This window comes from Eubalaena glacialis, chromosome 1, assembly GCF_028564815.1.
Source record: "Eubalaena glacialis isolate mEubGla1 chromosome 1, mEubGla1.1.hap2.+ XY, whole genome shotgun sequence".
NCBI lineage: Eukaryota > Metazoa > Chordata > Mammalia > Artiodactyla > Balaenidae > Eubalaena > Eubalaena glacialis.
In genome coordinates this window covers 95707286-95718730 of record NC_083716.1, presented here as the reverse complement: position 1 = coordinate 95718730, position 11445 = coordinate 95707286, and the positions used below count along the sequence as shown (strand labels likewise).

The following is an 11445-nucleotide window of genomic DNA, read 5'->3' as shown; positions in this document are numbered from 1 at the left end:
GCAGTGTCAGTGCCGGTGTTAAGAGTAGTGTCACGGCCTTAGATGGGGGCAGTGTCAGTGCCTGAGTTAGGAGTAGTGTAATGGTCTTAGTTACTGAAAGTGTCAGTGCCTGACTTGGGAGTAGTGTCGGGGCCTTAGTTAGGGACAGTGTCAGTGCCTGAGTTAAGAGTAGTGTCAGGGCCTTAGTTAGGGAGAGTGTCAGTGCCTGAGTTAGGAGTAGTGTCACACCTTAATTCGGACAGTGTTAGTGCCTGAGTTGGGAGAAGTGTCAGGGCCTTAGTTAGGGACAGTGTCTGGGTCTGAGTGAGGAGTAGTCTCAGGGCCTTAGTTAGGGACAGTGTCAGTGCCTGAGTTAGGAGTAGTGTCAGTGCCTTAGTTACGGACATTTTCAGTGCCTGAGTTAGGAGTAGTGTCAGAGCTTTAGTTAGGGACAGTGTAAGGTCTTGAGTTAGCAGTAGTGTCACGGACTTAGTTAGGGACAGTGTCGCGGTCTGAGTGAGGAGTAGTCTCAGGGCCTTAGTTAGGGACAATGTCAGTGCCTTAGCTAGGAGGAGTGTAACGGCCTTACTTAGGGACAGTGTCAGTGCTGAGTTGGGAGTAATGTCAGGGCATTAGTTAGGTGGAGTGCCAGTGCCTATGTTAAGAGTAGTATCAAGGTCTTAGATAGGGAGAGTGTCAGTGCCTGAGTTAGGCGTAGTGTCAGGGCCTTACTTAGGGTCAGTGTCAGTGCCTGAGTTAGGAGTAGTGTTACAGCCTGAGTTAGGAGTAGTGTGAGGGCCTTAGTTAGGGACAGAGTTAGTGCCTGAGTTAGGAGTAGTGTTAGGGCCTATTTTAGGAGTAGTGTGAGCGCCTTATTTAGGGACCGTGTCAGTGCCTTTGTTAAGAGTAGTGTCAAGGTCTTAGGGAGAGTGTCAGTGCCTGAGTTTAGAGTAGTGTCACGGCCTTATTTAGGGGCAGTGTCAGTGCCTGAAATAGGAGTATTGTCACGACGTTAATTAGGGACAGTGTCAGTGCCTGAGTTAGGAGTTTTGTCAGGGTCTTAGTTATGGAAAATGTCAGTTCCTGAGCTGGGAGTAGTGTCACGGCTTTAGTTAGGGACAGTGTCAGGGCCTGAGTTAGGAGTACTGTCACGAACTTAATTAGGGACAGTGTCAGTGCCTGAGTTGGGATTAGTGTCAGGGCCTTAGTTAGGAACAGTGTCAGGGTCTGAGTGAGGAGTAGTCTCAGGGCCTTAGTTAGGGACAATGTCACTACCTGAGTTAGGAGTAGTATCAGGGTCTTAGTTATGGACAGTATCAATGCCTGAGTTAGGAATAGTGTCAGAGCCTTAGTTAGGGATAGTGTAAAGTCCTGAGTTAGGAGTAGTGTCACGCACTTAGTCAGGCACATTGTCAGTTCTTGAGTTAGGACGAGTGTTAGGGCCTGAGTTAGGAGTAGTGTGACGGCCTTAGTTAGGGAGAGAGTCAGTGCTTGAGTTAAGAGTAGTGTCAAGGCCTTAGCTAGGGAGAGTGTCAGTGCCTGAGTTAGGAGTAGGGTTACGAACTTAGTTAGGGACAGTGTCAGTGCCTGAGTTAAGAGTAGTGTCAGGGTCTTAGTTATGGAGAGTGTCCGTGCTTGTGTTAAGATTAGTGTCAAGGTCTTAGCTAGGGAGCGTGTCAGTGCCTGAGTTAGGAGTAGTGTGAGGGCCTTTTTTAGGGAAAGTATCAGTGCCTGTGTTAAGAATAGTGTCAAGGCCTTAGATAAGGAGAGTGTCAGTGCCTGAGGTACGCGGAGTGTCATGGCCTTACTTAGGGACAGTGTCAGTGTCTGAGTTAGGAGTAGTGTCACGATCTTAATTAGAGACAGTGTCAGTTGCTGAGTTAGGAGTAGTGTCAGGGTCTTAGTTAGGGAAACTGTCAGTGCCTGAGTTGGGAGCAGTGTCAGGGCCTTAGTTAGGGATAGTGTAAGGCCCTGATTAAGAGTAGTGTCAAGGACTTAGTTAGACATAGTGTCAATGCCTGAGTTAGAAATAGTGTTAGTCCCTTCGTTAGGGACCAAGTCACAGTCTGAGTTAGGAGTAGTGTGAGGACCTTAGTTAGAGACAGTCTCAGTGCCTGTGTAAAGAGTATTGTCAAGGCCTTAGTTAAGGAGAGGGTCAGTGCCTGAGTTAGGAGGAGTCTCACGGCCTTACTTAGGGACTGTGTCAGTGCCTGAGTTAGGAGTAATTTCACGATCTTAATTAGGGATAGTGTCAGTGCCTGAGTTAGGAGTAGTGTCAGGGTCTTAGTTAGGGAAAGTGTCAGTTCCTGACTGGGCTGTAGTGTCAGGGCCTTAGTAAAGGACAGTGTCAGTGTCTGAGTTAAGAGTAGTCTCAGGGTCTTATTTAGGGACAGTGTAAGGCCCTGCTACTCCTACCACCATCACGAGCGCTCCTACTTTTACCACAGAAACTACTACTCCTACCACCACCAATAGTGCTCCTACTTCTACCACAGAAACTACTACTCCTACGACCACCATGAGCACTCCTACTTCTACCACAGACTCTACTACTCCTACCACCACCACAAGCACTCCTACTTCTACCACAGATTGTGCAACTCCTACCACCACGATGAGCGCAACTACTTCTACAACAGACACTATTACTCCTACCCCCACCACGAGTGCAACTACTTCGACCACAGACACTACTACTCCTACCAAGAACACGAGCACTCCTATTTCTACCACAGACCGTGCAACACCTACCACCACCACTAGCTTTCCTACTTCTACCACAGACAGTATTATTCCTACCACCACCACGAGCGCTCCTACTTCTACCACAGACAATAGTACTCCTACCTCCACCACGAGCACAAGTACTTCTACCACAGAAACTACTACTCCTACCACCACCACGAGCACTCCTAATTCTACCACAGACACTACAAATAGTACCAACACCACGAGTGCTCCTATTTCTACCACAGACACTACTAATCCTACCACCACCATGAGGGCCACTACTTCGACCACAGACAGTACTACTCCTACCACCACCACGAGCACTCCTACTTCTACCCCAGAAACTACTACTACCACCAACATGGGGGCTCCTACTTTTACCGTGAACCGTGCAACTCCTACCACCATCACAAGTGCTCCTACTTCTACCACAGAACCTGCTACACCTACCACCACCATGAGCGCTTTTATTCTACCACAGAAACTACTACTGCTACCACCAGCACGAGTGAAACTACTTCTTACACAGACCCTGCTACTCCTACCACCACCTCGAGAGCACCTACTACTACCAGAGACCCTGTAACTCCTTCCACCACCACGAGCGCCCCTACTCCTACCACAGAAACTACTACTCCTATGACCACCACGAGGTCAACAGCTTCTACCACAGACATTACTACTCCTACCATCACCACAGCACTCCTACTTCTAACACAGACTCTAATACTCCTACCACCACCAGGAGCGCTCCTACTTCTACAACAGATACTACTACTCCTACCATCACCACGAGCGCTCCTATTTCTACCACAGAAACTACAACTACCACCACCAAGAGCGCTCCTACTTCTACCACAGACACTACTACTCCTACCAGCACCACGAATGCTCCTACTTCTACCATAGAATCTGATACTCCTACCACAACCACGAGCGAAACTACTTCTAACACAGACACTGCTACTCCTAATACCACCACGAGCGCACCTACTTCTACCCTAAAAACTACTACTACCACCACTACGAGAACATCTACATCTACTACAGGCCCTGCTTCTCCTACCACCACCACGAGCGCTCCTACTTCTACCACAGGAACTACTACTCCTACCACCACCACGAACGCTCCTTCTTCTACCACAGACTTTACAACTCCTACCACCACCACGAGCGCAACTACTTCTACCACAGTCAATACTACACCAACCACCATCACGAGCGCTCCTACTTCTGCCATAGACATTACTACTCCTACCACCACCACGAATGCTCCTACTTATACCACAGAATGTGCAACTCCTACCAACACCACAAGCGCAACTACTTCTACCACAGACAATACTACACCTACCACCACCACGACTGCTCCTACTTCTAACACAGATACACCTACTCCCACCACCACCATGAGCTCTCCTACTTCTACCACAGACAGTATTAATCCTACCACCACCATGAGCTCTCGTACTTCTACAACAGAAACTACTACTCCTACCACCACCACGATCGCTCCTACTTCTAACACAGAAACTAGTACTACCACCACCAAGAGCGCTCCTACTTCTACCAAGAAACCTACTTCTCCTACAACCACCACGAGTGCTACTACTTCTACCACAGAGCTTGCTACTCCTACCACCACCACGAGAGCACGAATTTCTACCACAGGCCCTTCTAGTCCTACCACCACCACGAGCGCTCCTACTTCTACCACAGAAACTATTACTCTTACCACCACCACGAGCCCTCCTACTTATACCACAGTCCATGCAACACCTACCACCACCACAAGCGCTCCTACTTCTACCACAGACACTACTAAAATGACCACCACCACGAGCACTCCTACTTCTACCACAGAAACTACTACTCCTACCACCACCACCAGCAGTCCTACTTCTACACTAGAAACTACTACTACCACCACCAACGGGGCTCCAAATTCTGCCACAGACCATGCAACTACTTCCAACACCATGAGCGCTCCTACTTCTACCACAGAACCTGCTACTCCTACCACCAATATGAACGCAACTACTTCTACCACAGACCCTGCTACTCGTACCACCACCCTGAGTGATCCTATTTCTACCACAGTAACAACTACTCCTACCACCACCATGAGTGCTCCTACTTCTACCACAGAAACTACTACACCTACCACCACCACGAGCGAAACTTCTTCTAACATAGACCCTGCTATTCCTGCCACCACCTCGAGAACACCTACTTTTACCACAGACACTAGTACTCCTACCACCACCATGAACACTCCTACGTCTACTACAGAAACTACTACTCCTACAACCACCACGAGCACCACTACTTCTACCACATACACTACTACCCCTACCACCAACACGAGAGAACCTACTTGTACCACAGTCCCTGCTACACATACAACTACCACTAGCGCTCCTACTTCTACCACTGAAACTACTACTCCTACCACCACCACGAATGCTCCTACTTCTACCACAGAAACTCCTACTCCTACCACCACCACGAGCAGCACTACTTCTACCACAGATACTACTACTCCTACCACCACCAGAGGAGCACCTACTTGTACCACAGACCTTGCTACAACTACCACTACCACGAGCACTCATATTTCTACTGCAGACACGACTACACTACCACCACCATGAGCACTGCTACTTCTACCACAGAAACTACTATGCCCAACACCACCACGAGTGCTCCTACTTCTACCACAGACACTACTACTCCTACCACCACAAAGAGTGCTTCTACTTCTACCACAAAAACTACTACACCTACCACCACCACGAGCGCTCCTACTTCTACCACTGAGACTACTACTCCTGCCACCACCATGAACGTTCCTATTTCTACCAGAGACACTACTACTCCTACCACCACCACAAGCGCCACTATTTCTAACACAGAACTACTACTTCTACGACCACCACGAGAGGACCAAATTTTTCCACAGACCCTGCTACAACTACCACTATGAGGAATGCTCCTACTTCTACCACAATAACTACTACTCCGACCACCACCACCAGCATTCCTACTTCTACCACAGAAACTACTACTCCCACCACCACCACGAGTGCTCCTACTTCTACCACGAAACCAGCTACTCCTACCACCTACACGCATGCTACTACTTCTACCACAGACCCTGCTACACCTACCAGCACCACAAGAGAACGTATTTCTACCACAGGCCCTGCTACTCCTACCACCACCACGAGCACTCCTACTTCTACCACAGAAACTACTACTAACACCACCAAGAGTGCTCCTACTTCTTACACAGACTGTGCAACTCCTACCACCACCACGAGGGCTCCTACTTCTAACTCAGAAACTACTACCCCTACCAACCCCAATAGCTCAACTGCTTCTACCATGGACACTACTACTCCCACCACCACCACGAGCGCTTCTACATCTACCACAGACAGTACTACACCTACCACCACCCTGAGTTCTACTACTTCTACCACAGACCCTGCTACACCTACCACCACCTCGTGAGCATGTATTTCTACCACAGGCCCTGCTACACCTACCACCACCAAGAGTGCACCTAATTCTAGTACATAAACTACTTCTCCTAGCACCAACAAGAGTGCAACTACTTCTACAACAGAAACTACTACTCCAACCACCAACACGAGCGCTCCTACTTTTACCACAGGATCTACTACTCCTACCACCACCAAGAGCGCTCCTACTTCTACCTAGGAAACTACTACTATCATCACCAAGCTAGCAACTACTACTACCACAGGCCCTGCTTTCCTAAAAACACCACGAGTTCTCTATTTCTACCACATTAACTACTACTCCTACCACCACCATGAACGCTCCTACTTCTACCACACACACTACTACTCCTTCCACCACCACGAGCACTCCTAATTCTACCACAGAAACTACTACTTCCACAACCACCATGAGCACTCCTACTTCTACCACAGACACTAGTACTCCTACCATCACCACGAGTGCTCCTACTTCTACCCAGAATCTACTACTATCACCACCACAGGGGCTGCTAATTCTAACACAGAACCTGCTACTCCTACCACCAACACGAACGCAACTACTTCTACCACAGACCCTACTACTCCTACCACCACCATGAGTGTTCCTACTTCTACCACAGAAACAGTTCCTCCTACCACGACCAGGAGTGCTCCTACTTCTACCACAGAAACTACTACTCCTACCACGAGTACGAGCCATCCTATTCCTACCTCAAAATCTACTACTCCCACCACCACAAAGAGAGCTCCTAATTGTACCACAAATACTACTACTCCTATCACCACAACGAGAGCAACTACTTCTACCACAGACACTACTAATCCTACCACTACCACGAGCACAACTACTTCTATCACAGACACTACTACACCTACCACACCCATGAGCGATCCTACTTCTACCACAGACACTACTACTCCTCCTACCACCACGAGCACTCCTACTTCTACCAGAGACCCTACTACTCCTACCACCAACACTAGCACTCCTATTTCTACCACAGAATCTACTACTTCTACCACCACGGCAAGCGCTCCTACTTCTACCCAGGTAACTACTACCACCACCACCAAGAGAGCACCTACATTTACCACAGGCCCTGCTAATCCTACCACAACCACGAGTGCTCCTACTTCTACCACAGGAACTACTACTCCTACAAACACCACGAGCGCTCCTACTACTACCACTGAGACTACTACTGCTGCCACCATCACGAGCGCTCCTACTTCTACCATAAAACCAGCTACTCCTACAACCAAAATGACTGAAACTACTTCTAACACAAACCATGCTACTCTTACCACCACCACGATAGCACCTATTTGTTCCACAGACACTCCTCCTCCTACCACCAACAGGAGCGATCCTACCTCTACCACAGAAACTACTATTCCCACTACCACCACGAGCGTTCCTATTTCTACCAGAGACAGTACTACTCCTACCACCATGAAGAGCGCTCCTATTTCTACCAGAGAAACTACTACTCCTACCACCACCACGAGTGCTCCTATTTCTACCACTGAGACTACTACTCCTGCCACCACCACAAGCGCTCCTACTTGTACCACAGACACTACTACTCCTAACACCACCACGAGCTCCACTACTTCTACCACAGACACTACTATTCCTACCACCACCACGAGAGCACCTACTTATACCAAAGACCCTGCTACACCTACCACTACCAAGAGCGCTCCTACTCCTACCAAGAAACCTGCTTCTCCTACCACCACCACGAGTGCTACTACTTCTACCACATATCTTGCTACTCCTACCACCACCACGAGAGCACGAATTTCTACCACAGGCCCTGCTAGTCCTACCACCACCACGAGCGCTCCTACTTCTGCCACAGAAACTACTACTCCTACCACCATCACGAGCACACCTATTTATACCACAGTCCGTGCAACTCCTACCATCACCACAAGCGCTCCTACTTTTACAAGAGACACTACTAAACCGACCACCACCACGAGCGCTATTACTTCTACCACAGAAATTACTACTCCTACCACCACCACGAGCTGTCCTACTTCTACACCAGAAACTACTACTACCACCACCAACGGGGCTGCAAATTCTACCACAGACCATGCAACTCCTTTCAACACCAAGAGCGCTCCTACTTCTACCACAGAACCTGCTAATCATACCACGACCAAGAGCGCCACTACTTCTACCACAGACACTAGTACAACTACTATTACTATGAGCGCAACTACTTCTACCACAGACTCTACTACAACTACCAACACCATGAGTGCTCCTACTTCTACACAGACAATAGTACTCCTACCTCCACCACGAGTGCAAGTACTTATACCACAGAAACTACTACTCCTACCACCATCACGAGCACTCCTACTTCTATCCCAGAAAATACTACTTCCGCCAACATGGTGGCTACTACCTCTACCACAGACCGTGCAAATCCTACAACCACCATGAGCACTCCTACTTCTACAACAGAACTTGCTACTCTTACCAACACCAAGAATCTAACTACTTCTACCACAGACCCTGCCACACCTACCACCACCACAAGCGCTCCTATTTCTACCACAGACACTACTACTCCTGCCACTATCATGTGCGCTCCTACATCTACCACAAAAACTACTACTACTACCACCACCACGAGCACTACTACTTCTACCACAGACACTAGTACACCTACAACCAGCACAGCGCTCCTATTACTAAAACAGACGGTCAACACCTACCACCACCACTAGCCCTCCTACTTCTACCACAGACAGTACTATTCCTACCACCACCATGAGCGCTCTTATTTCTAACCCAGAAACTACTACTACCACCACCATGGCGGCACATAGATCTACCACAGACAGTGCAACTCCTACCCCACCACCAGCGCTGCTACTTTTACCACAGAAATTGCTACTCCTACCACCACCAGGAATGCCTCTACTTCTACCACAGACCCTGCTACTCCTACCACCACCACGAGTGCACCTACTTCTACCACAGAAACAACTACTCCTACCACCACCACAAGTGCTCCTACTTCTAACACTGAAACTACTACTCCTACCACCACCACGAGCGCTCCTACTTCTACCACTGAGACTACTACTCCTGCCACCACCATTAATGCTCCTACTTCTACCACAGACACTAAAACTCCTACCACCACCATGAGCGCCACTATTTCTAACACAGAACTACTACTCTTACGACCACCACGAGAGCACGAACTTGTACCACTGACACTGCTACACCTACCACTAACACGAGCATTCCTACATCTACCGCAAAATCTACTACACCGACCTAACACCACGAGCGCTCCTACTTCTATGACAGAAACTACTACACCTACCACCACCAAGAGGGCAACTACTTCTACCACAGACACTACTATTCCTACCACCACCATGAGCGTTCCTACTTTTACCACAGATATTCCTACACCCACCTCCACCACAAGCGCTCCTACTTCTACCACAGACTCTACTACTCCTACCACCACCACGAGTGCTCCTACTTCTACCACAGACACTACTACTCCTACCACCACCATGAGCGTCCTGATTTTACCACAGATATTTCTACTCCCACCTCCACCACGAGCGCTCCTACTTCTACCAATGAAACTACTACTCCTACCAGCACCATGAGCGCTCCTACTTCTACCACAAACTCTACTACACCTACCACCACCACAAACGCAACTACTTCTACCACAGGCCCTGGTACTCCTATCACCAGCACGAGCGTTCCTACTTCTACCACAGAAACAATTACTTCTACCAACACCACTTGTGCTCCTACTTCTACCACAACAACTACTACTCGAACAACCACCTCCAGCACTCCTCTTTCTATCAAAGAAACTACTACTCCCAGCACCACCACGAGTGCTCCTACTTCTACCCAAGAAAATACTACTACCACCACCCAGAGAGCACCTACTTCTACCACAGGCCCAGCTATTACTACCACCACCACGAGTGCTCCTACTTCTACCACAAGAACTACTACTCCTACCACCACCTCGAGCACTCCTACTTCTACCACAGACACTACTACTCCTACGATGAACACGAACGCTCCTACATCTACGAAAGAAAGTACTACATCCACAACCACCACGAGCACTCCTATTTCTCCCACAGAAACTACTACTCCTACCACCACCACGAGCGTTCCTACTTCTGCCCCAGTAACTACTACTACCACCACCACGGTGGCTCCTAATTCTGCCACAGGTTGTGCAACTCCTACCACCACCACGAGCGCTCCTACTTCTACCACAGAATCTGCTACTCCTACCACCACCACAAACGCAACTACTTCTACCATAGACCCTGCTATGCCTACCACCATCACGAGCACTCCTACTTCTACCACAGAAACAACTACTCCTACCACCACCACGAGTGCTCCTACTTCTACAACAGAAACTACTACTCCTACCACCAACACGATCGATACTACTTCTACCACAGACCCTGCACCTCCTACCACCTCAACGAATGCTCCTATTTCTACCACAGGACCTACTATTCCTACCACCACCAAGAGCTCAACTGCTTCTACCACAGACACTACAACACCTACCACCACCACGAGCGCTCCTACTTCTACCACATAAACTACTACACCCACCACCACCACGAGCGCTCCTACTTCTACAAAGACACTACTACTCCTACCACCACCTTGAATGCTCCTACTTCTCGCACAGCAACTACTACTCCTATAACCACCACGAGCGCTTCTACTTCTACCAAAGACACTATTACTCGTACCACAACCACGAGCGCTCCTACTTCTACCACAGAAACTACTACTCCTTCTACCACGACGAGCGCTCCTACTTTTACCACTGAGACAACTACTACTGCCACCACCACGTGCGATCCTACTTCTACCACAGACACTACTACACCTACCACCAACACGAGTGCCTCTAATTCTACCACAGACACTATTACCCCTGCCACCATGACGAGAGCACCTAATTGTAAGACAGACCCTGCTACTTCTACCACAACCAGGAGCAATCCTACTTCTGCCAAAGAAATTACTACTCCTACCACCACCACAAGCGCTCCTACTTCTACCGAAGAACCTACTACTCCTACCACCACCATGATCGCAATTATTTTTACCACAGAAAATAATACTCCTATCCCACCACGAGTGCTCCTACTTCTACCTCAGACA

The 11445-nt window shown here is 48.8% G+C and overlaps 1 protein-coding gene across 1 annotated transcript; it reads left to right on the top strand.

Moving 5' to 3' along the window:
• Positions 1-4166: 4166 nt before the first annotated feature.
• Positions 4167-11108, top strand: LOC133091350 (mucin-2-like). The gene is made up of 7 exons (XM_061190558.1): positions 4167-4602; positions 5002-5316; positions 7034-7270; positions 9196-9318; positions 10206-10346; positions 10420-10438; positions 10964-11108. The coding sequence occupies exons 1-7, from the start codon at positions 4167-4169 to the stop codon at positions 11106-11108; spliced, it is 1416 nt and encodes a 471-aa protein (XP_061046541.1).
• The last annotated feature ends 337 nt before the right edge of the window (positions 11109-11445 follow it).

Coding starts and splice junctions, on each gene's coding strand:
- LOC133091350 (XM_061190558.1), top strand. CDS start 4,167: ATGAGCTCTCGTACTTCTACAACAGAAACTACTACTCCTACCACCACC. Junction 4,603..5,001: donor TCCTACCACCACCACCAGCA/GTCCTACTTCTA, acceptor CGTCTACTACAG/AAACTACTACTCCTACAACC. Junction 7,271..9,195: donor TACTTCTACCACCACGGCAA/GCGCTCCTACTT, acceptor CTTCTACCACAG/ACCCTGCTACTCCTACCACC.